The sequence below is a fragment of the Cydia strobilella genome, chromosome 24, assembly GCF_947568885.1.
Source record: "Cydia strobilella chromosome 24, ilCydStro3.1, whole genome shotgun sequence".
NCBI lineage: Eukaryota > Metazoa > Arthropoda > Insecta > Lepidoptera > Tortricidae > Cydia > Cydia strobilella.
Window position 1 is genome coordinate 7,692,878 of NC_086064.1, and position 14,305 is coordinate 7,707,182.

At 38.1% G+C, this 14,305-nt stretch overlaps 2 protein-coding genes across 2 annotated transcripts in view; both read left to right on the forward strand.

Annotated features, from left to right (window-relative positions):
- The first annotated feature begins 55 nt into the window (after positions 1-55).
- Positions 56-1,986, forward strand: LOC134752228 (GDP-fucose protein O-fucosyltransferase 2). Its single transcript, XM_063687851.1, has one exon. The coding sequence runs from the start codon at positions 137-139 to the stop codon at positions 1,325-1,327; it is 1,191 nt and encodes a 396-aa protein (XP_063543921.1). The 5' UTR covers positions 56-136; the 3' UTR covers positions 1,328-1,986.
- A 708-nt stretch (positions 1,987-2,694) lies between these two features.
- LOC134752028 (double-stranded RNA-specific editase Adar) overlaps positions 2,695-14,305 on the forward strand; it is a 55,224-nt gene continuing 43,613 nt past the window's right edge. The window contains exons 1-6 of the mRNA XM_063687588.1: positions 2,695-2,811; positions 4,429-4,536; positions 11,156-11,223; positions 11,624-11,767; positions 13,842-13,998; positions 14,203-14,274. Of these exons, the coding sequence (XP_063543658.1) occupies positions 2,778-2,811; positions 4,429-4,536; positions 11,156-11,223; positions 11,624-11,767; positions 13,842-13,998; positions 14,203-14,274 (583 nt within the window). The 5' untranslated portion in view covers positions 2,695-2,777. The remainder of the gene's footprint in view (positions 2,812-4,428; positions 4,537-11,155; positions 11,224-11,623; positions 11,768-13,841; positions 13,999-14,202; positions 14,275-14,305) is intronic.

A 14,305-nucleotide genomic window follows, 5' to 3' on the forward strand; every position in this document is an offset into this window, starting at 1 on the left:
TCGACATCTATTTATTTCCGAACGAAGCAAATAAAACTGACGTTCACATAAAAAATAAACATAACCTCCAATAACTAAATTGTTTTCAGGAATTTAGTTTTTTACTGTTAATTAAATTAGTATATAGTAGTAAAAGATGGTGTTTATTGGCGTTTTGTTTATAAATTTGCTATTTGCTGCTGCTCAAGACTCTGGCTACTGTGATGCTTCCTCAAAAAGTTGCGATCTCAACGTAGACGAACATAAGCTCATTTTCTATGATGTAAATCCACCAGAAGGCTTCAACTTACGTCGCGATGTATACATGAGATTCGCTATAATGCTTGCCGAAGCACAGAAGCATGGAAAACGGAAGGACTGGCAATTAGTTTTGCCACCTTGGTATCATTTATACCATTGGAAAATATCGCGGAAACCGACTCCATGGGGATCTTTTTTCGACTTAAACTCCCTTAAATCGTATGCTCCTGTAACCGAAATGTATGAGGTGATGAGTAGAACTCCCAAACTAACCATTGACAGATTGTACGTACTCCAAAACTTCGAAGATGCGTTTGAAGGTGGCTATTTTAAAGAGAAGTGGGAAATTAGTAAGGACGACTGTTACTACGAAGGATTTTGGGGCTACAACAATATAACTGTGAAAGAGAAGATTTGCGTCAAATTTCAAGGGAAAATTTCCAAACTATGGGAGCTTGTACAACTCCACCCGAAGGACAAAAAAATAATGTTTTCACACGGAGAAATACCGTTACACGACTCTTATGGTACTAAAAGTTTTTGGGACTGCAGATGGAGCATGAAATTTAACAATAAACTCATCCAAATTGCATCAAAATATATGGCAGATAACTTGAGTTGTGATACTACAAAATGCTCTACATATTTAAGCGTACACTGGAGACGGCAAGACTTTATTTACGGTAGAAAAGATTATGTCCCATCTATTGAGGGTACAGCTAAACAAATAGACAAAGCAATCATAAACAACAATTTAAAAATTAATAAAATCTTCATAGCTACAGACGCATTAAAATCAGAAATAGAAAAACTGGAAGAACAGTTAAAAATACTTAATTATAAACCTTTTCTATACATACCTACTAGAAAAGATATAGAATTACACGGAGATGGGGGAATAGCGATAATAGAACAAATAATATGTTCCCGGAGTTCATATTTTATAGGAACTCATGAAAGTACTTTTACATTCCGCATTCAAGAAGAACGTGAGATCTTAGGGTTTGGTAGTGAAACCACTTTTAACCGACTGTGTCCAGATAAAGGTAAATGTGATAAGCCTTCAAAGTGGACTATTGTGCATTAACACACCAAGGAAAGTTTCGCTAAATCTTGAAATGTTCATTGCGGGATGGGGTCAAAAGACCCCATGCAAAATATGCTTTATTACCATCAAGGTTCGGAGAACCGCCTGTCATTTAACATTACGCCCATTACATACATTTTTGGTCATGTACGACCCATTTATGAGTCGAAAATGTTTGTTCACAGTCTACAGATGTCATTAGGGCATTTATTTATTTTTGGGGCATTTTCTATGAAAAGGGACCTTATTGTCGATGGCGCTTACGCCGCACAGTATCGCGCGGCATTGTATTTATATCAGAGGATCGTTTATCTATAATGGTGTAAGCACCATCGACAAAAAGGTCCTTTTTTATAGAAAATACCACATTTAATTGATGACATTGGTATAAGGAAGTCTCTGTTGTACGGAACAGGGTTAAGTTTTCAAAATGACGGGCGTTTTTCCGAGCCTTGTTAGAAGTTTCACGGATCGCTGCAGCGAAGGTGGTAACGGCAAGCAAGCTACACTTATCATATTAAGACAAGCAAAGATGAGATTTAAGCAAATAAGTAAATAATATTTAGGCTGTTGCATAATATAAAAGAAAATAATTTGTACCTAATTTTATACATTATTTAATATTATATTATTTTTAATGTAAATCTTGATTTCTCTTATGTGCCATATTAATTTACAATTTTTTTGTAGATCTGTAAGTTTACAAATTACGAAATAAACAGTTGATTTGTAATTTATGTTTTATTTATGTGTAGTGTAAATATTTGTGTCGTTTTCAAGCAAAAGGTACCACATACCACATTGTCACTTGCCATAAGGACGCTCTGACAGGTTTTCGTATAAAGATACAAGCAATTTTCGTCCTTATGGTAAGCGACAATGTGATACCTTTTGATTGAAAACGTCACATTTGTTTGATGAGGCATTAAATCCGCCTTTTGTACCATTTTTATGAGCAAAAAAGTTTAAAATAAAGAAAACGAGAGACGAGAATGGTGGACATGCAGATTAGTACGGGACGCCGGGGGCTCATTTTGCATGATACAAATCCCGCCGTGGCATCTAGCGAAAAAAATTGTAAGCACACTATGACAAAGCTTTGTAAATAAAGCTAATGGTACGGTTATTCGACACTAGATGACGTTAAAAAACTAAATTGAACTACATTTGGGTTGACACGAATGAAGTAATTTTTTTTACTGAGTTAACTAACTTAGCAATCAAAAAATATAAATTCTTTGTTGAATTGATTTAAGGTAGAAAATCACATGTTATAGACATTGTAGTATTGACGTTATGTAAAATAAAGCATTTAGCTTTGACCTTTGACAGTTGTGTGAAATTTTTACAGCAGATTTTTGTGCGATTAATAATTTTCTTTGTAATTTCAAAAATAGATTATATCTATCTTTGGTAATTTAGATACAATCTAAATAAATCTCGACGTGTTATGGACGACAATGCAACTGATTTCACTAAAAACGGTATGTAAATCGTGTTATTTACAGAAATACCCAATTTATTAATAGTAAACATAACCTTGTTTCAAAAGGTTATTATATCATTTAAACCTTTTTGTTTTGTAAACGGGTTGTTATAAGATAAACAATAGCTAGCCACATTATTTAAATACATTTTTAACTTAATTTCTTTATCCGACATGATGTATTCGTCCATCAAAATCGCATAACATGAATGCCGCGCTAAAATGGGCAGAACTTTTGTATTCAATGTTTCATATCTATAAGGTTGAATAAATGTCCCATTGTACTCTAATTACATTGCTAGCGTATCAAAGCATCATTGTGCATCCGTTTTGACCCACAATGTTATCAAATAAGTCGTTGTAATTTATTTTATCGTCCATAATTTTTATCAACGTTCGCAAGTTTTATTCCACATATTTTTGGAAGTGTTTCAAGTACCTATTTGATGTGTTAACCTTTTTCGCTCGTTCAGACGTTATTCAAAGATTCAAACGCGCACGTTGTTTAGATAAGCTAGTGTTTGTAACCATCTTCCTCGCGTTATCCCGGCATTTTTGTCACGGCTCCTGGGAGCCTGGGGTCCGCTTGGCAACTAAAGCTAGTGTGTATTGGTTTGTAACATAAAAATATTTTTATTTTGGTATGTTTAGTGTAAAATCACAATAAACTAGTTTAGATTTTGCTAGTTTATGCATTTCATACTTACATGTAAATTGGTTTTTACTTCATTATAGTGTTAATAAAAGTTGTCGTTTTTTTTTCAGATAATTTTGAAAGTTGGGTAAGTGTCAAGACTGAACTTGTAACTTGTAAGTTACAAGTTGTAACAGTAATATGAATTATGTCATCTTTACCTTGAATTTATTGCTTCATTTCATAACCAGTTAATCTATTAAATACCGCGGGTGCAATATTATTAGAAAAACATAGATGTTTTGATTGTGTACATAAAATCATTTCACATTCGCTATCATTTAATTTAAGCAGCAGATCACATGTTATTTACGTTTCTCTTGCTGAGTCAGGTACAAGATTTTGACTCGCCACAACATGTTTTAACCTTTCATATGGGCATGTCAAAAAATTGTCACATAAATAACAATCGTGACATCTTCATGTTTAAGTTGAATATATATGGAGCAGACCTGCTCCTAAGCATACGAACGGTTAAAACTGTATCATTGTTTGTGTGTCGTTGACTGAATGAATGAATGATTTAATTGATGGAATTATTTTAGTCTTCTTTGTCTCATCCTGTTACCCTATGCTGGGGTGTAAGGTTCAAATCATATTCATCTACTGACTCGGTCCTGGGCAGCTTGGGTAACCTCTCACCCCATCCCCAATACACTCAGCCCACCCCAAATTAAGGGCGATCATTGGATAGGTGGGTGTCAGGTTTCCTGAGGATATGCCCAATCCAATGCCATTTCCGCTTCTGAATCTCCTTGATGACAAATGACAAACTGGACAAGCACGTCCAGTTTGTCATTTTTTTAGTGTTACTTTTGATTGTTATTTTATGTTCTTTTCTTTATTGGTACATTTGTGTAGAATTCATACTAGATTTTCATACATTTAATTTGTAAACGGTACTTCAACTCCAGCTAATAGTTTTATATATGTTGCAGACATCTAGCAGGGATATAAGTTCTACATCGGACTTCGTGATGCCGGTGGAAGAGACCATCGGGCAGAAAAGACCTTACCCTGGTCTGCGATGTGAGTATCTCTTTACATCTTGTTTTTACAAGCTTTTTATTAACTTGCCATGTACATGTAGTGTGATGAAAAGAATATTAGTAGGGATAATTGTGTTTTTCATAACAGAATGCTTTTTACAAGCTTTTATTTATAAACTTGCAATGAGCTAAATATGTTTGTATGGGTCAAATCTTGCAAGTTAAATTTGACCCGCTTCCCGGTTTCCGATGAAGCTGAAAATTTGCATACATATGTAAGTTGGGTAACAATGCAATATTATGGTACCATCGAGCTGATCTGATGATGGAGACAGGAGGTGGTCATAGGAACTCTGTGATAAAACAACACAACATAATTGTGTTTAAGGTTTTTGGAATTGTCTCGATGAATATTAGTTGCCTGTGGAAAGAAAAGTACAGTCAGCGATAAAAGATTGTACCAAAAATGATTTTTTTTCCAAAAAAGCTTATCTCCTCATCGGTACTTCTTGTTTTTACTACTACTGTAATGTTTTACAATTTTTCTAAGACACAAATTAGTTTTCATTAGCCATATTAACATAATTTTTTGAGGTCATAGATAAACTGAAATAAATGTCATATACTAAGGAAAAAATTACCAAAGCCTCCAGTGTCACTGTCCGGTAAACGGGGTACGCTGGTTCGATTCCAGCTCTGGACACTGGAGGCTTTGGTCATATTTTCCTTCGTATATGATATTTATTTTAGTTTATAGTTTAAATAATAGTAGTGTCTACTTGAAAAAACACAAATTTAAATATTTTTATAGAAAATAATTTAATTTGTTCTTAGAGGTCATAGATAAATTGGCTGTTAGAATGTCGAATAATGGATGTATAGCAGTTTAACATTTCCATAATTTTATCTTATTGATTAGGGAAATAAGTAGCATATATAATTCTTATAGTTTAAGAAAGTTATAGAAAGGTTAAAGGGGCCTTTCAGTTTTTTGGAACTCAAATTTTTGTTCTAACTGATAGGCTGATATCGTTCGGAAGACTGATAATCAGTGGGCCTCTTAACACCTTAGCCAAAACAGTTTTCACTGAAAGTTAATATGTACTATTTTACTCTGAGAGTAAAATATGAAAATAACTATGAAATGTAAGTATGGCTGGCGTCCACTAGACTCGCCGAGGCGAATCGAATCGAATCGCAATAATTCGCCTTCTATACATTTACTATGAATGGTAAATTCGATTCGACGCGCCGCGGCTCTTCATCAATACACGCAGTTTCATAGTAAATGTATAGAAGGCGAATTATTGTGATTCGCCTCGGCGAGCCTAGTGGACGCCAGCCTTAATGCGACACTAACTTTGCGTCTCCCCACCTTCTGCTGCTTCAATACTGTAATCAGTAAAAAACCCACCCTGATTGTCACAAAATGGTTTACTGTCATTAGGTACAAATGGAAAATCGTCCAAAATGGTACCACATTGTCGCTTGTCGATAAGGTTGATTTCAAATTAAAACTGTATGGAAATAGCGCCTTATTGACAACCGACAATAAGTACCCTTTTGGTTGAGAATGGCACGTATTTTTGGTGAAACTAAGTTAGCGTTCGGATAATCGAGATTCTACAGTTTTATATCAATGTTGTATAAGAAGAGAGCCCACCGCGAACACCGAATTTCGCAAATTGCGGGCATCTCTCTTTTACTCCAATTGTAATTAGAGTGACAGACAAAGATGCCCGTAATTTGCGAACCTTGGTGTTCGCGGTAGGCCTTCAGTTTCCTTCCTTTGACCTTTTCCTCCGCAGTACCCTACCCCTACCGACCTCAGTCCCGATTCCAACGTAGTCTGCACCGACTCTACACATACCTGCAGCATGAAGTAGGTACATTCTTATTCTACTCTATTCTATTCTACTCTATTCTATTCTACTCTATTCTATTCTACTACTATTCTATTCTATTCAGTTCAGAGAATATTCTTAATGGGGTTGGCGGGCGTTTTCTAAAACAAATGCGAGTCGGACTCGCTCACCGAGGGTTACAACGTACTTTTTAGGGTTCCATAACCAAAGGGTAAAAACGGGACCCTATTACTAAGACTCCGCTGTCCGTCTGTCCGTCTGTCTGTCTGTCACCAGGCTGTATCTCATTAATCGTGATAGCTAGAGAGTTGAAATTTTCACAGATGATGTATTTCTGTTGCCGCTATAACAACAAATACTAAAAATTACGGAACCCTCGGTGCGCGAGTCCTACTCGCACTTGGCCGGTTTTTAGTATTTGTTGTTATAGCGGCAACAGTAATACATCATCTGTGAAAATTTCAACTGTCTAGCTATCACGGTTGATGAGATACAGCCTGGTGACAGACAGACGGACAGAGGAGCCTTAATAATAGGGTCACGTTTTTACCCTAGGGGTACGGAACCCTAATAAATGTTGAAAACCTGATTCTCACAGATCCTGGTGTTTTAGGGTTCTTTCAACTCAGAATCACTAGCATATTCAATCCTGATGTTAAAAAAGTCCCAAAAATTTGTAGGAAAATATTCTACTACGTCACGTACATACAAATAAAATAAAAAATTCACACTAAAACGTGACGTAATGGAATGGACATTTTGGGACTTTTTTTAATGGCAGGATGGAGAATGCGGTCGATTCTGAATAGAATGAGCCCAAGAATGTCCAGATTTGAAAGAATCAGGTTTTCAATATTAATTTTAGAAAACGCCCTGGCAACTGTCAAAGGTTTGGATAGATGCCGCCATCATAGCTTGCCCCTGTCTCTAGGTGTGTTATATAGATTTGGCTTAAAAGGCTGGCATCCAGGCCATAGAGTTCCAGAAAAAAGCAAGAATTTGACACAGGCGTCCTCCGTAAAATACTTGGACCATAGACATAGTATAGTAGTTATAGACATGAAACCGAGCGACCAGGGATAAGAGAAAGACATATTCATGTATTGACAGGTTAATGTATGGCAGCAAAATCCTTTTTCTCTTTCACTCTAATAAATTTCGGTATTTCGCCATCGCCTCCTACCTATGCTGCTACCTGCCGAGGTGTTCCCGAGGGGCTACAGTATGGGGTTCTTCAAAAAAGGAGTGTACAGGTTTTTAAAGGGTCGGCAACGCGCGTGTAATATCTCCGGTGTTGCAGGCGTCCATAGGCTACGGTAACTGCTTACCATCAGGCGGGCCGTATGCTTGATTGCCACCGACGTGGTATGAAAAAAAAACCCCGACCATGAAAAAAACCCGGTCGGGTCGGTGATAAGGACAAAGCATGGCACTATTTTCTCTTTCCTCTTATAGGAATCGCAATATTACTATCTTTCTCTATCAAAGAGTGTCAGGCCCTTGACTTCGACCGGCCAACCCCATTAGTTAGAGCCGAGAATGGACATTGTTAGAGTAAGACCAAGCTAACTCTGCAGCGATATTGATAGCACAGACTGCAAATGTTATTTTACTTTATTGTTAGTAGTTTTGGGGTATCTAACTTTGAAAGCGAGATAATTCTGAAACAAAAAATGGGGTAATTTTGATAGTGAATATTTTCGGAAATAATTTCTCCGAAAGAATAAATATCAGTGTCCCCCCTTCCTCTAATTTTTGAACCATGGCTCAAACAAATATGAAAACAAAAAAATAAAAACAAAAGCTAAACAAGTACTCTCAATGAAAACTATAGCGAACATGATCAGTCCAGCCATTTTTAAATTATTGCAAAAAGGTTATCTTAGTAAAAACACGTACAAAGCGCTGCGAAGAGTAATTTTTTTCTCCTTTAATGAAAGAAAAGAAAGAAAGAAAAGACATTTCTTGTAAAGACCTTCTACAAACAGCGCCACCTCAGTTACAAAAAAGAACTTACTCACTAAACAGTTAAAGCTAGGTACAATGGTAGTTATAGAAAAAGGAGTAAGGTAAGGGTTAATGAATAACAACAAATTTTGGCGCCGCTATAGTGGCTACAAAAGGACGCCACTCAGCATATGCTCTGGTATAAATAAATACCACAGCGCTGGTTTTCTGTGGCACCCCGGGCCGGAGGGTAGCTTAGAACTATTTGGGATAAATATAAAAATACAAATAATATAAATACTTACTATAAAGATACAGATAGGTTATAGATTCATGTAGGGTAAAATGTTATGATGGTAAGGGTAGGTAGATATTATTAGTATCCCTTATGCCTATATTTTTTTTGCAAAAAAAGGAGTTTATTCGTTGCTATTCCATTCTATTAAAAAAATAAAATATTTGGCATTATATCCTTAATACCATAGTCCCATTATCACATTAAAAACATATCGTATAAAGAGGGTAGTGTATTTTTTCATCACCCACCCTACACTCTCATTGAAATATCCTTCTGTGTCAGTTGATGTACTTACTTTTATTCTAAATAATACTTGATGTGATTGTAAAATGTATTTAATATATAAAAGTTGATTTCGGCATATAATTGTGTTATTAACAATCTCAATTGTTTGATGTTTGTAATGTGATATGCAATAAAACAATTCTATTCTATTCTATGATTGTGTGGTCTTTTTGTGTTTTGTCAAAAATACGTCATGGTGTGTCATGATCATTATTTTTAATCGCCACGTATAAAGGGTGTATCTGTGTGTTTGTAGCCATCGTAGCTCTCAAACGAATGAACCGATTTGAGTGTGATTTAAAATCTAAAATCTTGTCGGTCCGTGGTGGTTGTGTGGAAAAGAAGACAACTCCAAGATATTCATAAGTCGTGACGGGGTTTTTCTTTAAGCTTTATTAATTTAATTATAACCAGGATTTTTTATTGAGTAACTTAGTGATTTTTCTATATTTGTGTAAGCTATTTACCTACTGATATACAACTGATACATACAAATACACTACCTAAATAACTGCGTGTAGATTGAGATTGTTAATAACGCATAGACTAGACACATTTGAATGATGGAAATTGAGGATTTGGAGATCTTGTATCCTCTGGACAGAGTGGAAGGTAAGTCCCTTAAGTCCAGTTAAGAGTCCGCAGCAAGCTCGGCCGAATTTCACCTTCCCATACAAACGGAATTACGTTCTCATTTTGAAACCACGTGTTGGATTGTAATGAAACTTTGCGCATACAATGACATGAGGTATATCTAGGCCTGTAATTAGTTTATATAACTCCAGTTTATAAAACAAACGAAATGGAGCAAAAACAAGTTTTGTATGAAAAGCAAATGTATTTTTTAACTATGTTATATCTACATAAACTAATTATGACTAGATATACCTTATCCTATTATTCCTATTGTAAGTACAAAGTTTTAGAGCAATCTAGCTAGTCGTTTTAAAATATGAGCGTAAAGCCTCGGTTTATTACCATTAGAAAAGACTGCACGATCTTGTAATGACGTGTTTTTTTATTGAATGACGCTTTAAAAAAAATAGTAACTGAATTGTTACATATTTGTTGTGACTTATTTTTCAAGTGTTTTTTTTAATAAAGAGACGCGTCAAAATCGTGTATCTATTAGTCTTTTTCTAATACAAAAAAAAACACTATTTTGAAGACCGTAGCAGTATTCAATACACTATTGAACGAAATATTTTTACTACCGTCCATAAAACAGTGAATTTTAGGTTTAGACTGTATATCTTTTCTACAACAACTCTCAAACATCACACATCAATCAAACATCAAACATTTATTCAGCAAATAGGCCACAGGGGCACTTTTACATGTCAATTTTTACAAGCAATACAATTTACCAAAATTTACAAATTAAATTACAAATATGGAATCAATGAAATATTAGATACTTTGTTAGAGATGTATCCAGTCTAAATGTCGAATTACACAAAAAAAATAACTAATAAAAAATATTCAAACAATAGACAATTACTAAAATTGTTTAGAGATGTAAAAGTCTCTAGGTGTCAGAGATAAAATATATAAAATAAATTAAAAACGATCATCAAATTATCCTTAGAGGTGTAAAGGGTCTCCAAGACTTGAATTGTTATATAAGTAATTATAAGACAAGAAATTAAATCAGACAGACAAGAACCGAATGAAGTGTCTCACATTAATACCTCTCAAAAGTAAAGTTACATAGGTAACATGAAGCCCGTGTAAAGTTAAACAGACCGGTCTCCACAAACACTTTTTTAATTAAAACTAAATTAAAAATTAAATTAAATAATCATTTATTGCAGATCATAACAATCCATAGATTTTGTTAGTTTGTCTTAAGCTAAGTACCTAATAACTAGTGTTAGTATTTAATAAGTTAACCTACAACTAAAAAGAAAGCCCAGTTAAAACCACCAGGTGCCTCCATATTCGACAGTCGTATCTCTCGGATAATACTTTCAGAAAGCTGTTGGGACTGCTTCTTGCTCTTTGCATAAAGGAGGCTGAGCGCTTACGCAAGATAGCATGGAAACCGTCTGTGCGCGCCTCTGCAAACATCGTCTAGGCGCTGCAGAACCTTGACAGCCCCATCAGCATTCTGAAAGCATTATTATACACTCGGAGAGCGTTTGCGGAACGCTGGGTGTACCTAACCCACAGCTCGTGTAGAAAGTCTGACTATAGGCTTTAAAAAGCGTTATTTTAACCTTGTCTGTACTGTACAGCGAGCGAATAACATACGTTGTATACAGATGGCGCCCCTCCCGCTAAACGCACGCCCACCATTCGCCTCGGGGCTGGCTTCAAATGGAACCTGCAGGTATGTCCAAACATGTAACTGTGTTGTATTACACTTAAGACTAGAGGAAAGGGGTCGGCCTTTTCTCCATACAAACATAGTCCCCATTTTCCTTTCTGGATATTGACATTAGGGAAAATATTTTTACATAATTGGATGTATATTAATCACACAAATTTTTAAATGCTCGTAACTCTTATAATAATAATAAAAAAAAGAAAAAAGGAAGGCAGATGTATAATCTGTGGGTTTTTAACTTCTTGTGAATTCTATGGCCGGACATAATGTCATTTCGAAAGGTTTTTTAAAGTTGGTTCTTTCTGAAATAAAATTATGAATTATTTATATTTATTTCATAGTTTTATTTCATGAGTAACTATCGCGGTAACCGGTTCTTCCTGTTAAAGATTAATATTTTTAGGCACTCGCCCAAGCAGCCAACGCGGTGGAAACCGGCGGCCGGTCGCCTGTGTCAGCCCTAAACGAACTAGGGGTCAAGGTCACGTACAGCGTGCTACGACAAGGCGGGCCCGCGCATTGTCCAAGCTTTACTGTGGTTGTTACGGTAAGTGACGCAGCTATGGCGCTGAAACCGGCGGCAAGTCGCCAGTGTCAGCCCTAAACGAACTAGGGGTCAAGGTCACGTACAGCGTGCTACGACAAGGCGGGTCCGCGCATTGTCCAAGCTTTACTGAACGAGCTAGGGGTCAAGGTCACATACAGCGCGCTAAGGCAGGGCGGGCCCGCGCATTGTCCAAGCTTCACACTAGCTGTTACGGTGAGTGACACAGTTGAGGCAGTGGCAGCCCCGAACGTGGAGGTCAAGGTCACAGCTTGCTACGGCAGGCCAGGCCCGCACTGCCCGAGCTTCACACTAGCTGTTACGGTGAGTGACGCAGCTATGGCGGTGTGACAACCCTAATAGTTGGTGGCAGATATTTTAAACTGCTTTTTTAGAAAAGCTGTGTTGATTTCTAATCTAGTAAGTATTATGTTCGTGATGATTTTTAAAGGGTCGGCAACGCGCGGCGTCCGTGTGACTGACAGCAAACTTTTCGTCGGTTTGTGGTTCGAGGACGGTGTAGTGTGCACCATATATGACACGCACACTCTCTCATGTACCCTATAAATAAATAAATAAAAAAATAATAATCGTTTATTTCAGAAAACATACGATACGATACGATCATTTATTGATAAACTGGCACTCGAAAAAAACGTCCAACGAGTAGTAGGCCTCACGCACTAGTTTATTTTTAAACGAGCAGTATTGTAGCATTTCTTATCTCGTGTGGCAATGCATTGTATATCTTGGGTCCCATCGTGTGCAGACATTTTCTCGATTTGGCAAGCCGTGCTCGAGGAGGTCGCCGTTCGTCGCACCTCCTGCTATTCGCCCCTCGCGTGTCACCGCGTGTAGGAAAGTGCGCAAGATTACGTCGCACGTACTTTGCCACCTCGAGAATGTATACACACGGTAATGTGAGTATTTTAGTGGCTTTAAATAGCTCTTGAGCCGGATGGTCCCATGGGACCCTTGATATACAACGGATCGCGCGTTTCTGCATAAGGAATGGTCTCATTCGGTCAGCGGCATCCCCCCACAGGTCAACACCATATGTAAGTAAGGAATGGGCGTAGCCAAAATAGGCCTTCCTGACATCGGCCGGGTCGAGACTAGGTCGCAGTCTACCTAGTGCGAAGCAGGCAGACGACAGGCGGTCACATAACCAGTCTATGTGTGGACTCCATGATAGTTTGCTATCTATAACAAGACCGAGGTATTTTACTTGATCGACCTGTGGGACGAGCTGGCCGTTGCACGTGATAAGCAGCGGTTGGTCCTTTTTACCACGCAAACAGAAATGAACTATATTCGTTTTCTCTACATTAAGTATCATACCGTTGACTGAAAACCAAGATGCCACTTGGTTCATTACCTTGGTTAGTTTTGTTCCAAGTAGGTCTTGGCTGTCAGCCGCAACGATCACACAACCGTCGTCGGCGAACATCTCGGCATCGTCCGTGGCGGTTGTGAAATCGTTCATTAGTATCGAGAACAGATTATTTCCGATCACGGAATCCTGAGGCACCGCAATATCTCCCAACTCGAGAAGGTCGAACTTTGCACCGCGGACAGACGTCAGCTGTTTACGCCCTTTTAAGAAGGAGGCGATTACATGTAAGAAGCTGTCGGTGACACCATAGTGTTCAAGCTTGGCGCTAGAATAAGAGGATGACTGACGAGCTCGAAGGCGCGCGACAAATCGCAGAATATAGCTGCGACCCGTCGCCCGCCGTCGAGGTGGCCGGTTACTCTGGTTACCACATCCCGCGCAGCGTCAAGCGTCGACCTCCCACGTTGATATGCATATTGCTGATTATTTAGTATGTTACCTATATATATATATATATATATATATATATATACCCTAGCATAGGCATCATAAATATGAATAAACCTACACTCCAGAGATGTGTTTGTCATTACGTCCTACATCACATGGCGACCCTGCCAGTGCAACAACTCCCTTCGCGATCTCCGGATCGTAGTGTGCATTGTGCACGCCCTTAGGTACCGCTAGGCTACCAACTCTTTTAAGATTTTCAGTCACCATCTAAATAAAATGTTTTACAAGGTGGCGGACATGACATTCGAAGGCTGGGGTCACAGCAAGCGCGAGGCGCGTGCCTCGGCCGCCCGCGCCTGCCTCGCGGCGCTGCTCGCCCGCGCCGGCCGGGTGCTGCCCGAGGCGGAGCCGGGGGACTTCACTAGCGACGAGCCACGACACCCACGTATGTCATACACTACACTTGTGGACAAGCATTGGCTTGCATTTGCCAATTTAAGTCAAGTGGACATGACGAGGCTAGAGGCCACAGCAAGCGCCGTGCAAGACGGCTCGTTATGCGGGGACCCGCCTAATATCTAAAACGGGTTTTTAATTTAAAACTAATCAGTGTGTCCCATTATTTATATAAAGTTACTGTTTGTTTCAGCGTCAGATTTCCAGTGCCTGGAGGCGCAAGCGAAGCAGGTTGAAGTTGAGGTGAAGCCGGCCACCCCGCCAGGTATAGTTTACATCATTTCACCTGAGCTCAT

Coding starts and splice junctions, on each gene's coding strand:
- LOC134752228 (XM_063687851.1), top strand. CDS start 137: ATGGTGTTTATTGGCGTTTTGTTTATAAATTTGCTATTTGCTGCTGCT.